The 15,370-nt window shown below is 39.5% G+C and overlaps 1 protein-coding gene across 1 annotated transcript; it reads right to left on the minus strand.

The window, feature by feature from the left end:
* Positions 1 to 3,526: 3,526 nt before the first annotated feature.
* LOC144256609 (uncharacterized) lies at positions 3,527 to 14,834 on the minus strand. The gene is made up of 5 exons (XM_077801939.1): positions 14,584 to 14,834; positions 8,758 to 8,940; positions 8,517 to 8,577; positions 5,884 to 7,997; positions 3,527 to 5,816 (listed from the first exon to the last, which is right to left on the minus strand). Exons 2-5 carry the CDS (start codon positions 8,789 to 8,791, stop codon positions 4,999 to 5,001), a joined length of 3,027 nt encoding a protein of 1,008 aa, XP_077658065.1. The 5' UTR covers positions 8,792 to 8,940; positions 14,584 to 14,834; the 3' UTR covers positions 3,527 to 4,998.
* Positions 14,835 to 15,370: the final 536 nt, after the last annotated feature.

The raw sequence follows: 15,370 nt of genomic DNA on the forward strand, positions 1-15,370 counted from the left end.
ATATTCACACCAATTCATGTCTTCATACATGTAACTTTGGATAATAATGTCCATTATATTCCACCATTATTTCTAACACCACGCCCCTCCCTTCTCTCCCACCCCTCTGCCTATCCAGTTTGTCTATTACTCCCATGCTCCCCCTCCCTACCCCACTATGAATGAGCCTCCTTATATCAGAGAAAACATTCGGCATTTGTTTTTTTAAGATTGGCTAACTTAGCACTATCTTCTTCAACTCCATCCATTTACCTGCAAATGTCATTTTATTCTCTTTTATTGCAGAGTAATGTTCCATTGTGTATATATGCCACATTTTTTAATCCATTCATTTATTGAAGGCATCTAGGTTGGGTCCACAGTTTAGCTATCGTGAATTGTGCTGCTATAAACATTGATGTGGCTGTGTCCCTGTAGTATGTTGCTTTTAAGTCCTTTGGTTATAGATCGAGGAGAGGGATAGCTGGGTCAAATGGTGGTTCCATTCCCAATTTTCCAAGAAATCTCCATACTGCTTCCATATTGGCTGCATCAATTGCAGTCCCACCAGCAATGAATGAGTGTACCTTTTTCCCCACATCCAAGCCAACACTTATTGTTGTTTGTCTTCACAATAGCTGCCATTCTGACTAGAGTGAGATGAAATCTCAAGAGTGGTTTTGATTTATATTTCTCTAATTGCTAGCAATGATGAACATTTTCATATATTTGTTGATTGACTGTATATCATCTTCTGAGAAGTGTTTGTTCAGGTCCTTGGCCCATTTATTGATTGGGTTTTTTTTTTTTTTTTTTTTTTTTTGGTGCTTAGCTTTTTGAGTTCTTTATATACCCTAGAGATTAGTGGACTATCTGATGTGTGAGGGATAAAGATTTACTCCCAAGATGTAGGCTCTCTATTCACCTCACAGATTGTTTCTTTTGCTGAGAAAAAACTTTTTAGTTTGAGTGCAATCAGCATTTTTTAATGGAAATAAATAAAATAGAAAATATCTTTGTATTCAGTATAATGTTAGCATTTTTTTGTGAAGCCTTTTTTTTAAAAAATATGGCCTGTATACCTATTTGTGCTATTAAGTAGAAGTAAAATGTGTTTCTTAGTGTGAGATGCCCTCAAAAACTGAAATGTTGTGTAATAAATTTACATTTTGTTTATATATATATAAAATAAAATAAAAACCCGCAGGTGCACAAAGAAAATGACACTTCATTAGCACCATGGTCTGCACTCCATAAAATACAGTCAAATTTAATTCAAAATAAATGATAAAAATCTACTTATTCAAATGAAATATACTTTTTAACTGACAACTTTAAAAATGATCCTTATGTTAAGGAACACTTAAGATATGCACATAGATTGACTCTCTCTGATTAACCAAATGATGTATGATCTTTACAAATCACGTATTTATGACACATCAAGGAATTACATAACACAGGATCTGGACTGTTTTACATACTGCATCTTTTATATCTAAGAAGACTCTTTAAAGGATGCTAACGATCATTTGAAGTAGGAAACTCAAATGTCTAACTGCAAATAAACTGATATGAACAAACAACCCAACTTCAATAGTTTAATACTCTTAGACATCTATTATCTGTCAGTTTCTGTGGGTTGCATGTTGAGCACAGCATACTGGTCACTTTCTTAAGGCTGGCAGGAATGAGGCCTGACCTCAGAGACACCTGGTCCCTCCTTCTCCCATTTTCATCTTATTGGCCTGAGCAATTCAGCACAAGTGCTTTTTTTGACTCAAAATTAATTCAACTTTTATCTGCAAAACTCCTTCACATTTACCCAACAGCTCAGTGTGTTTTACCCATCAACTCTGCCAATTCCTGAGGAGAATCAGGGAACAGCCCCCATCTGCAGGGAACAAAAGGCCCTATCACCAAGCCTGCAGGAGGAAGTCCCCTGGGGACCCCAGGGACTGTTGCAGCAGCCTCCCAGGCACTTTTGTTGACTCTGAAGATTGAGCAGATAGGGTCCCTTAGTGTTTGCAATATAAGCCTTCCTTGACTTTGTGTTGTGATTAGGAAAGCCAGAAATTAACCTTGACGACTATCAAGAAAACAAGTAACAATTAATGCTGGATAGCATGCAGGAAAAGAATTATACACTCATACTTTGATGTTGGGACTGCAAATTGGTTCAATCACTCTGGAAAGCAGTGTGGAGATTCCTTAGAAAACTTGGAATGGAAAAAACATTTGACCCAATTATCCCACTCTTTGGTTTATACCCCAAAGACTTAAAATCAGCATACTATAGTGACACAGCAACATCAATATTTATAGCAGCTTAATTTACAATAGCCAAGCTTTGGAATCAACCTAGGTACTCTTCAACAGATGAATGGGTAGAGAAAATGTGGTACATACACACAATGGAATGTTACTCAGCTATAAAGAATAATAAAATTATAGTATTGGCTGCTGAATGGATGAAACTGGAGAATATCATGCTCAGTGAATTAAGCCGGTTCCCCCCAAAACAAAAGTTGAATATTCTCTCTGATGTGTGGATGCTAACCCATAACAAGGGAGGCAGGGAAGGGAAGTATAGAAACTCATGGGTCAAAGGGGATTAAATGGTGGAGTGGTAATAGAACACAGTAGAATAAATCAGACATATGCTCACATATGAATACATGAAAGTATAACTCCACATCATTTTCAACCATGAGAATGAAATAAAAATTGCAATGGGTTACACTCCATTTATGTATGTCAAAACACTCTACTGTCATGTGCATCTAAAAACAATACATAAAAATATAAGAAGTGAGCCTTGATGGTTTATCATTAAGTGTGACCTGACGTTTTCCTCTTGCAAATTTTAATATTCCTTTCTTGTTTTATATGGTAGGACTACTACAGTTTTATTTAGTGCAACCAGAAAACTTACAAATATTAGATCATCATGTATGTTGAAATAAATTTATTTGTTGATATCTTCATTTGCTACCAAAATGTTATTTTATTATAGAGCCTGACAAACCTATTATTAACAGTGAAGAAAAATTTAAGTGTACTTTTTAGTTCAAGATGTAAAATGCATAGCTAGGCTGAAGCATGCACACGTTTCCTTTTTTATATAACTCCCACAGGTTTGAAATAATGAGAGAATCATTTAAATGCTGTTGATTAAGTTTCTATTTAACTTTAGGTGCAAGTATATACCTAGTGGTGGAGAACTTGCCACATTCTCTTACCTTTCTTATAGAATTTAGAACTTCTCAAAATTCATGCACAATATATATAAAGTCAGAAGGTATTGAAGAGATAGTACATACTAGATTTTAAACACACATATATACATAGTATGTATAACATTATGTCATAATATGTAAGAGATGCAAAAAACTTAAAAGTAAGAAAAATAGAATCTAGGGCTAGGGATGTGGCTCAAGCGGTAGCGCGCTCGTCTGGCATGCGTGCGGCCTGGGTTCAATCCTCAGCACCACATACCAACGAAGATGTTGTGTCCGCCGAAAACTAAAGAATAAATATTAAAAAAAAAAAAAGAAAAATAGAATCTAATAATATGTAAACAGAGGTTTAACCCATAAAAGCATGTTGCTTTCACATCCTCATGCTGATGCAATGTTCATTCACCCCAGGATGCATTTCCATTACCTCTGAATAGACAAAGGAGAAATGAAGGCACACACTTGCAGAGCTTTTCTCAAGAAAGATGTCACTTGCTGAAGGAAGCACACAACTAATTCCAATGGCTCAAAAGGCTAAGCAGGAGAAATACAAGTTCAAAGCCAGCCTCTGCAACTTAGTGAGGATCTAAGCAATTCAGTGAGACTATGTTTTAAGTTTTTATAATAATTTAAAAAGGGCTGAGATGTGGTTCAGTTCATAAGCAACTCTGGGTTCAATCCCTGCTACCAAAAAAAGGAAAAACAAATGTACTCAAATATGAACAAGACTGAATGAAACTGAAACAACTGAAGGCCTTGCCACATTTCTACATACAAGGCTTTTCTCCACTATGAGTTCTTCCATGCGATTTCAAAAGACCTGGAAAGTTGATAGTGTGACCACCTTGCTTAAAGGACAGAAGGTGATCTCATTCCTTTCGTGTCTGAAGGAAACTGTGTAAGTTGAATATTGTCCCACATTGTTTATGCACAGGGTTTTGATACTGTGTGAGTCCTTTCATACAACTGAAAAAACTAGAATATCTAAAGCCTTTACATTTCTTACTTGAATGAGATTATTTTATTATTATTATTTTGCATGAATCGTTCAAGATGAATATTTCCAGTTCTTAGAAGGAACTAAAAAACCTAAAAGACTTCCCACATTTCTCACAGTTACAGGCTTCTCTCCATGAATACTTTCATATATAAGAAGGAAAATAAAACATCACACTTCCAGGAGATTTGTTTTACAGGGTAAATGAAATTTCTTTGAAGGCAATAGAGAAAAAGGAAGAATTTCCATATTTTTTACATTTAGAGTTATTCAGTCTGACGTGATGGTGTACACCTGTAATCCCAGCAATCAGGACAATGAGTCTGAAGGATCACAAGTTTGAGGTCAGCCTCCAGAACTTAGCATGACCCTAAGCAACTCCACTAGTGCCTCACTCAAAATAAAAAATAAAAATGACTGAGGATGGGCTCAGTGGTCAAACACACAAGTACAAGACAAAACAAAACAAATCTGCAATTTGAGCCCTCTCATGTCTTAGAAGACGACAAAGAGTATTGATTTACCACTTTTTTCACTGCAAGGATTTTTCCCCAGTACACTTACTACATGTTTATGAGTAAAATGGTAATAATGAAGACTTTGTCCATTGTTTTCATTAGTAGGATTTCTCTCCAGTATGAGTTTGTTCATGTCTGTGAAGCTGAAAAAATGTAGCAAAGGCTTTTCACATTGTTGACATTCATAGGGCTTCTCTCCAGTATGTGTTCTTCCATGAATCTGAAGGTGACTGGATCTAGCAAATGCTTTTCCACATTGTTGATGTTAAGAGGTTTCTCTCCAATGAGTTTGTTCATGTGAGTGAAGATGACAAGACTGAGTGAAGGCTTTGCCACACTGCTTAAATTTATAGGGCTTCTCTCTAGTATGAGTTCTTCCATGTTTGTTAAGGCAACCGGACCTAGCAAAGGCTTTCCCACATTGTTGACATTCATAGGGCTTCTCTCCAGTATGTGTTCGTTCATGTGAGTGAAGGTTAGAGGACTGAGTGAAGGCTTTGCCACACTGCTTACATTCATAGGGCTTCTCTCCAGTATGAGTTCGTTCATGTATTCGAAGATAAGAGGAAGTAGTGAAGGCTTTTCCACATTGTGGACATTCATAGGGCTTCTCTCTAGTATGAGTTCTCCTATGTATGTGAAGGCAACTGGATGTAGAAAAGGCTTTTTCACATTGTTTACACTTATAGGGCTTCTCTCTAGTATGAGTTCTTTTATGTTTGTGAAGGCAACTGGATGTAGCAAAGGTTTTTCCACATTGCTTACATTCATAGGGTTTTTCTCCAGTATGTGTTCTTCCATGTATGTGAAGCTGACAGGATGTAGAAAAGGCTTTTCCACATTGTTTACATTCATAGGGCTTCTCTCCAGTATGCAATCTTCTGTGTGCATGAAGTTGATGGGATACAGCAAAGGCTTTTCCACACTGTTTACATTCATAGGGCTTCTCTCCAGTATGTGTTCGTCCATGAATCTGAAGGTGACAGGATCTAGCAAAAGCTTTTCCACACTGTTTACATTCATAAGTCTTCTCTCCAATATGAGTTTGTTTATGCGAGTGCAGGTGAAAAGACTGAGTGAAGGCTTTGCCACACTGCCTACATTTATAGAGCTTCTCTGTAGTATGAATTCTTCTGTTTATTAAGGCAACTGGATGTAGCAAAGGCTTTTCCACATTGTTGACATTCATAGGGCTTCTCTCCAGTGTGAGTTCGTTCATGTGAGTGAAGGTTAGAGGACTGAGTGAAGGCTTTGCCACACTGCTTACATTTATAGGGCTTCTCTCCAGAATGAGTTCGTTCATGTATTTGGAGATAAGAGGAAATAGTGAAGGCTTTTCCACATTGGAGACATTCATAGGGCTTCTCTCTACTATGAATTTTTCCATGTTTATGAAGGCATCTCAAGGTAGCAAAGGCTTTTCCACATTGTTGACATTCATAGGGCTTCTCTCCAGTATGAATTTGTTCATGTGAATGAAGGTTAGAAGACTCAGTGAAGGCTTTGCCGCACTGCTTACATTTATAGGGCTTCTCTACAGTATGAGTTTTTTCATGTATTTGGAGACAAAAGGAAGTAGTGAAGGCTTTTCCACATTGTTGACATTCATATGGTTTCTCTCTATGAGTTCTTTCATGTTTGTGAAGGGAACTGGATGTAGTGAAGACTTTTCCACATTGCTTACATTCATAAGGCTTCTCTCCAGTATGAATTCGTTCATGTGCAGAGAGGTTAGAGGACTGAGTGAAGGCTTTGCCACACTGCTTACATTTATAGGGCTTCTCTCCAGTGTGGATTCGTTCATGTATCTGGAGATGAGAGGAAGTGGTGAAGGCTTTTCCACATTGTTGACACTTATAGGTCTTCTCTCTAGTATGAGTTTTTCCATGTTTGTTAAGGCAACTGGATTTAGCAAAGGTTTTTCCACATGGTTTACAATCATTTATCTTCTCTCCAGTATGCATTCTTCCATGTATATGAAGTTGACAGAATGTTGCAAAGGCTTTTCCACATTGTTCACATTCATAGGGCTTCTCTCCAGAATGGGTTCTTTCATGTATTTGAAATTGAGGGAATGTAGCAAAAGCTTTTCCACATTGTTTACATTCATAGGGCTTTTCTCCAATATGAGTTTGTTCATGTAATTGAAGTTGAGAGGAACAAGTAAAGGTTTTGTCACATCTTTTACATTCATAGAGTTTTTGTACAGTATGAGTTTGTTCATGTGAGTGAAGGGTAGAACACTGAGTGAAGGCTTTTCCACACTGTTTACATTCATAAGGCTTCTCTCTAGTATGTGTTCTTCCATGTATCTGAAGGTGACTGGATCTAGAAAAAAATTTTCCACATTGTTTACATTCATAGGGCTTCTCTCCAGTATGCATTCTTCCATGTCTGTGAAGTTGATGAGCTGTGGCAAAGGCTTTTCCACATTGTTGACATTCATAGGGCTTCTCTCCAGTATGAGTTCGTTCATGTGAGCGAAGGTTAGAGGACTGAGTGAAGGCTTTGCCACACTGCTTACATTTATAGGGCTTCTCTCCAGTATGAGATCGTTCATGTACTTGGAGGTGAGAGGGAAAAGTGAAGGCTTTGCCACACTGCTTACATTTATACGACTTCTCCCCAGCATGAGTTTGTTTATGTATGTGAAGGGAAGAAGAATTTGAGAAGGCTTTTCCACACTGCTTACATTCATAGTGCTTCTTTTCAGTATGAGTTATTTGGTGTCTTCTACATGAACTGGGATTAGTGAAGGCTTTCCCACATTGCTCACATTTATAGGGCTTCTCTCTGGTGTGAGTTACTCCATGGCATTTAAGGGATTTAGAATATTTGAAGCCTTTTGCCCAATTTATGCATTCATGGCATTGCTCCTCAGTAGGTGTTTGTTTATGTCTTCTAAATAGATAGGGAGAACAAAAGGCTTTTCCAAATACCCTACACCTAAAACGTTTATCACGACTGTGTATTATCATTTGTCTCTGAACATTGGTGAAAGAAGAAGACGTCTCACTGCATTGTGTACTTTCATAGGGTTTCTGCCCAGTATGGGTTTCTTCATGTCTTTGAATGGAATCGGGACAACTGAAGACATTCCCACACACTGTACTTTTATAAGGTCCTTTTACAGCTTGTATTAACATTTGTGTTTCACCACTTCTATGAGAAACCAGAGATTTCTCATATTGTTTAAATTCACATGGCTTCTCTTCACATTCCACATGCATGTAGGGTTTCTGTCCAGAGTGAGATGTGATCTGCCTATGAAAGAATAAAGGACATATGAATTCTTTTGAATACATAATGCAGTAACATGGATTTACTCTATTAAATTTTTTCTTTGTCAGGTTAATTTAACCATGACTTCTATAAAAATGACCAGCACATTAACAATGCTTGATTTATTAATGATTTTCTATTCATTAATAGGTCTTAGGCTTATATTACCACCAATGCAGTTAAACAGTAGGTTTTCTGACTTGTTCAAATTGCCTGAAAATAAACAGACTGAAAGAAAAAATCCTTACCAAAACAGTTTCCCTATAGCTTTGATCCAAACAGTGATATGCACATATGCAATTTCATAGCATTTTTTTTCATGTTGACTACTTTGAAAAGACTGAATATCTATGTTACATGCAAATATATATATCTGGTAAAAAATATTTATAATAAACACATTTCACATTGTACATATTTCTTTGGTTGGTTGGTTTTAAAAATCAGATGACATTGTAAGATTTCCTCAAGGACATTGCTCCCTCTGGTGAGTACAATTACCTTAGACTACTCCCAGAATTTTCAATCTGAACTTCAATGTTCTTGTCTTCCCATGTGTTTCCTAAAATGGCAACACAGAACAATCATTATGTATTACTTATGAGCTAGAAAAACTTTGCCACAGTCTACGTGCATTTTATGTTGCAATAATTCATTAAAGGATTCCCTTTTCACATTCTACATAAATGACCAAATAAACACTGGTTCTCTATTTGACTAAATAAAGAAACATCACTATTACCTATAGTAGTCAGGTTTCTGAGGACTTCCAACATCACATCTCTGTAAAGATTCTTCTGGGATAGATCCAGCAAAGTCCATTCCTCCTGGGTGAAGTTCACAGCCACATCCTCAAGGGTCACTGAGATGTAAAATATCACACAAATATGTACTGGAGGCCCGAAGAGATGATAACCTGGGGAATCTATAATCAACATACATGATGTTCACATGATTCTCTGGCCTCCAGATAAATTCCATGATTTGGTCCATCAAATCTTTAATGCACTATATTCCTCATAGCCATTCCAACACTAGAATTGGGCCACTCAAAAGTCAAACAGTAGAGTGTTTGACACCCTTCCTAGTGGTAAGTTCACAGGAAATAAGACATGCTCCCTGGTTACTCCTAACCTTTTTTTGTTGGTTACACGTGTATTACACGTTCTAACAATGTCCTGTGCAGTACAGAGCTAACATTAGCACTCCTGATATTATTTACCCTTAGAAAAGAAAGGTGACGGAGTAGGAAATTGCTGGAATCAGGAAACTCAGCATTTGAGACAAATCCTGCAAACCACAGTGGTTCACTGTGCCTACACAGTTTATGTAAACAACATGGTATTTCTGATCTGTTTTCCTTCTAAAAGTCTATTATTCCTTCCTTCCAGAAGTGCCTATAATCACCCCTCACACACACCCTCTGGGCATGTGCTCACTAATAAGCTTTCCTCCCAGATAATCTTCAACCACTTAGTCACAATATGTTAATTGGGGATTATTCTCATCATGTGTAATGATTAAACCAAGAGAACACATATAATTTGTCAGGTGCTTTACTCCAGATCAAATTTAGCCAAGTAATAAACAAATGCAATGATCAATAACAGAATAATTTGATAATTTCTAATGGTTAATGTCAAAGCAAAATGGGGTAAATGGGAAGATGGCATGTGTCTTAGAAATAAGTCAGCGTCCCCAAGATGTCACCTTCTCCTAACAACCTTACAAAGTTTTATAAGTCTCATAATAGAAACCACTTTTCCAAACTCACAGGAATAATGAACGTCCAGCAACTGCCAAACACTGCAGAACAGCAGAGGGTTCACTCACATAATGTATAGTCATGCGCCACATAGCCATGTTCTGCTCAAGGACATTGTGATCAAGGATGGGCAACATGTGTAATTGTTGTCTGTTGTGAAAGAGATTCTGCACGGCTGTAGAGATGCTGATGCAAAAAACCGTAAGGCAGGAGAACTTCCACAGTGTGACACACAACCACACTCAAGGCCTTAGACATGGGACATTCAGAGCAGCACAATATCAGCAAAAGTTAGCAAATGACCATAAGAAAGCATTCAGTGGGTTGGCCTTCAAGGATTGGAAAGATGATGAGTGACAGCAGGTGTTGTGGAGACAGATCACAATTGTGGTCCAGGCAAACAGAAATCCGAGGGGTAAAGGCAGTGCATCCCTCTATTTTCTAGACAAAAAGACCATTTATTATACATTCAAATGTGAAAGAATAAAATACTTTTCAAAAACCTACAGAAAATTAATGTAAATTTATTTATGGTGGGCAAATTAAAAAAAGAAAAAAGAATGCATGGAGTGAACCCAGGGCTGCTTAATGACTGAGCTACATCCTGAGCACATGTGTTATTTGTAGACAGGGTCTTACTAAGTTGCTCAGGGCAAGGACACTGAGATCTGGAAGCAACAGTTTATTAGTGGCACCATAGCCCAGAGGAACAATTCTTAAAGCCCAAGCCATAAGAAAGTTTTTGGTACATCAAGTCAAGGGAGCTAGTGCAATATTTTGGAGGGTGCACATTATATTCTTATATGGGCATAAGCCTGTCAACAGTCTAAGAACTCAGCTTACACAGTTTAGGGACTTTTACTTCACTAGGCCTAAAGAGGGATTGTTCTGTTCCTGCTATTTTGTTCGATGCTTCTGCTACCATGGTTATCTTGTTACAGGCACCTGTAGCTACTGCAATCCTGCATGAAATGTCAGTAAGCAGAGCTGCTGTAGGTCAGCCTGCAAAACCACAGCCAGTCAGCTCTTAAACTGTGAAAGTTTCCATCCTTCCTACCACAAGGAATTCAGGGAAATCTGTCAAACTGGCTGAACACAAGCTAATTCACTATACATAGCACAAACAACAAAGTTTCTAGGAAATGCATGAAGCCTTCAACAAACAGGAACAATGCCACAGGAGAAAGAGAAGAAAAACATTTCCATTTACTTTTCAAAAACAACAAACATTTACAAAGTATACTGAGAAACAGAAAGGCCCAGCTTATCAAATAAACACTTGAGATAGACCATCTCTGAGAAAGATCAGACTCCAGAATCCCTACACTAAATGTCTTTCTTTTCTTTCTTCCTTTCTTTTTCTTTTTGGTACCAGGAATTGAACTCAGGAGTGCTTAACCTCTGATCCACACTCCAAGCCCTTTTAATTTTATTTATTTACTTTGAGATAAGGTCTCTATAAGTTGTTTAGAGCCTAAGTTGAAATTGTAAACCTCCTGCCTAAACCTGCTGAGCTGCTGGGATTACAAGCATGCGCCACCGAGCCAGCCCTAGGTTAAACATAGTCTTGAATTTTTTAATATGCATGTACCTGAAAGAAAGTCAAAATACACTAGGCAGAGACATACAGAACTGCCCAGGACAATAAAAACCCACAGTTACACTGGGAGACATCAGCACAACTCTATTGGGTCTGAGACCACACAGCAGAGGAGCAGACAGGAGGACTTCCCTGGCCTTTAGCCAACAATGAAGCACAAAGCCTTCTCAGGGCCACAGCAACACCCTCCAGGACAGGGCACATTCTGAGCCATAAACCACACCCCTACAAGTGTGCAACACCAGTGAAATCCCAAGCATGCTCAAAGAACATGGGAATTAAAGCTGAAATCAGATCAGAAGCAGCTGGAAACCTCCAGGAAATGAAAGGTGAAATACAGGCTCTAAACAGACACAGGAGGAAGAGATGGCTCAAGGGAAAAGTTGACCATTTTGAGAGAAATGGAATGCAAAAGTGCACTGTAGGAAATCAGACGGTGCTTCAGGGATATATAAGGCATCTATTGCACATTTCAGAAAAGAAGAGCTAAAAGCAATAATTGAACCTTCTAATTCAGGAAACCAGAGAAAGACGACCAAGGGAAATGTAAATGAAGCACAAGAAAGTAAAAGAAAGACTGTTGATGAACCCACAATCAGGAAATCAACAACCTGCAGAACGAAATTCTTCATGAACATCAGCATCACTAAAAAACTCATATGAGAGGATGAGGTTCAGTGGTAGAGCACCTGCCTAGCACCTGTGAGGATTCAATCCTCAACACCACATGAAAATAAGTAAATAAAATAAAGGGACAAAAAAAAATGAAAACATAAAAGACAAAAGAAAGCTGAGGACAAATAATGTACACATTAGAATAAAAGTGCCATCGATACCAATTCATAGGCACTTCAAGTAAATCATGAGCATGTGCTTCACACAACTTTGATAACTGAGAGGAACTGGACCAATTCTTTATCTCCTGCAACTTACACACAAGGAGAAATACACAAATGGATAAGCCAATGCCTACTGAAGAAACTGTGTCAATAACTAATTCACCTCACCCTGAAGGGCACAGGGCAGGTATAGGCACCTTGGGGCAGCCTCTGGAAAGAAAAATGCTGAGGACACTGGACCTTATGAGGCATCCAAAAAGATCCTTTCTGCCCAAGAAATTCTGATACGGTGCCTGCATTTAAGGAAGATAAAAGGAGAAGCATGAGATTTTTACAGGTGTGAACTGAAGTTCTCTATGAAGTTGCATCTACATTAAAGAACTTTCAGATTATTTGACTCTGGCTAACTAGACCACCAAGAGGATGGAAAGACTAGATTCTCTATGGAGAGCAAAAATTATCTTGGGCTATCGTAAGTCCTTTAATAGCCAATCCCTCAACTTTTGTATCAGACCAAATTCTCAGAACTAATAAACTTCTGCTGGGCTTGGTGGTGCATATCTGCAATCCCAGCTGTTTGGGAGGCTGAGGCAGGAGGTTATGAGTTCAAAACCAGCCTCAGCAATTTAGTGAAGCACTAAGCAACTCAGCGAGATCCTGTCTCAAATAAAATAGAAAAATGGGCTGGGGAGGTGGCTCAGTGGTTGAGTGCCCTGGATTCAATCTCCAGTACCAAAACAACTACCACCACCTCTACAACAACAAAAAATGAATGAACTTCTCAGAATGTATCCCTAACCTAACCAGACATCTACCTTCCATCATTCCCCAAGGCTAGTAATATAATAAAAACAGACCTATAGAAGAAATTTCCCCTTTTTTGCTGTAGCCTACCAATATGATGCTCCTACCAATGCAATGGGTTAATGTATTCATATATAAATTTCTTTTATCCTGACTATTAAAGTTCCTAGAGGCAAAGCACAGTAATCCCAGCAGTTTGAGAGACTGAGGCAGGAGGATTAATAAATTCAAAGTCAGCCTTGGCAACTTAGATCACATCTCAAATGAAACATACAAAGGTCCGGGGATGGGGTTCAGTGGTTAAGTGCCAATCAGTTCAATCCCTGGTTAAAAAAAAAAAAATTGATGTACGTAATATATTCCAGGGTGGAACATATACATCATTAAGGGTAACCTGAATCCATGTTCCTGAATACAGTCATTAATATTTGGATCAAAATGAACTATTTTCCTCAGGTGGGGTGGCCAGTGCCTTTAATCCCAACAGCTTGAGAAGCTGAGGCAGAAGGATCACAAGTTCCAGGGCAACATAGCCACACCCTGTCTGAAAATAAAATTTAAAAGGGATGGGAATGAAGGACAGTAGAATAAATCAGACATTATTACTCTACATGCATATATGACTGCATCGCCTGTGTGAATCTACATCACATATAAGCAGAAAAAAGAGAATTTATATTCTATTTACATATGGTGTGTCAAAATGCATTCTGCTGTCATTACAACTAATGAAAACAAAATTTAAAAAATAAATAATTTATACAAAAAAAGGGCAGGGTATGTAAACCAGGATTCAATATCCTTTGTACCAATAACCAATTGCTTTATTTTCTTTAAAGCAGTTATTTTACATAAACAAGGGAAAGTGTCAAGTGATTACTCTATTCACAAATAGAAAACAAATTATTTCAAAAGTGTTAATCTTGCCAGGGATGGTGGCATAGGCCTGTAATCCCAAGGACTCAGAGGCTGAGACAGAAGAATCACAAGTAGGAGACCAACCTCCAAAATAAGTAGGACAAGATCTCAAAATTTAAAGAGGGGGAGGGAGGCGGCGGTGGGGCGGGGTGGGGTGGGGGTGGGGGTCACTGTTAAAGCTACCTTAGTTTTAACCGTCAATAATATATATTCTTTGCAATATTTCACTAGGGAATATGAAAATTAACAGATGTGTCCACTTGAAACATACGAAGAAGAAATATTTGATAAAGCTGTGAAGTAGAGAGAAAAATGGCATTTTAGAATGAATGCAGGAGGCAATTGCAATTTTAAAGATCTACAGCTGCCTACACCAGGGGAAGTAGGATTTGTGATCCTTTTGCTCCACATTTGGAAGACTTCATGTAGGCAACCAGGAAGGAGGGGAGGGAACGCCAAGGACCTGAGCCTAGCCCATCCCAAAGACCACTGGTACAGAGGCCCGGGGCCACCCGCCAGCAGAGACTAGGACCCACGCTCTGCAGCTGACCTCGGGACCCAGCCGTCGGCACACTCGGGGGACCAGAGAACAGGGCCCAGAGCCACCTGCCCGCCATGACTCCTCTACGCTCCACAGCTCACCCGCGGGTGCCGACCCGGTTCCGCCAGCCCTGGCCGCACAGTCACCATTTTGGCTTCCATGGTGACCCGCTGTCCTCTCCAGGGACCTCCCGGCACCGGAGCTCTCGGAGAACAAAGACTGCTCAGAGTCACAAAAGCCTCCGAAGCAGAACACGCCGCGCGAGGAAAGGCAAGAGCGGAGTTGCTGAGGAAGAAAAGCCCGCCGGATTGCCGAAGCCCGCCAGTCTGCGGAAGCCAGCCGGACTGCGTTAGCCTGCCCGACTGCGGAAGCCCGCCCTCCTCCGCACCTGATTGGACAGTTCCACCCGGCGTCCCTGATGGACCGCCTCCAGGCGCGGCTCCGCATCGTGAGTGACGGCTAACATCACCCAATCATTGGCGAGAGGGACAGATCCTTGGTCCCCGCCCTGTTTCACGCGGGGCCTCTTTGCCGTTCTGGGACCCAATCCCGGAAAGAAGCCTTTGCTGGGAACCTGGCACGGAAGGTGACCTCTGAGCATGAGCTGTGGCTCTGGGGAGAGGCTTTCCTAGCACGGGTGAGGTCCTAGGTTGTAATCTCACCACGGAAACGAACAGCAATGACAACAACAGTTCCTGGGGAGTCTGAGGCAGGAGGAGCCCAAGTTCACGTCAGCTTCTGCAAACAGTGAGACCCTGTCTTGAAATAAAGTAAAAACGGTTGGGGACCCGGCTCAGAGGTCGACCCCACTGGGTTTGTTCCCTAGGACAGCAAAGAAGAACGAGGTGTATATATGGTATCAGCTGGTGTGAGCTCGGGACTTAGCAA

The sequence above is a fragment of the Urocitellus parryii genome, chromosome 1 (genome assembly GCF_045843805.1).
Source record: "Urocitellus parryii isolate mUroPar1 chromosome 1, mUroPar1.hap1, whole genome shotgun sequence".
NCBI lineage: Eukaryota > Metazoa > Chordata > Mammalia > Rodentia > Sciuridae > Urocitellus > Urocitellus parryii.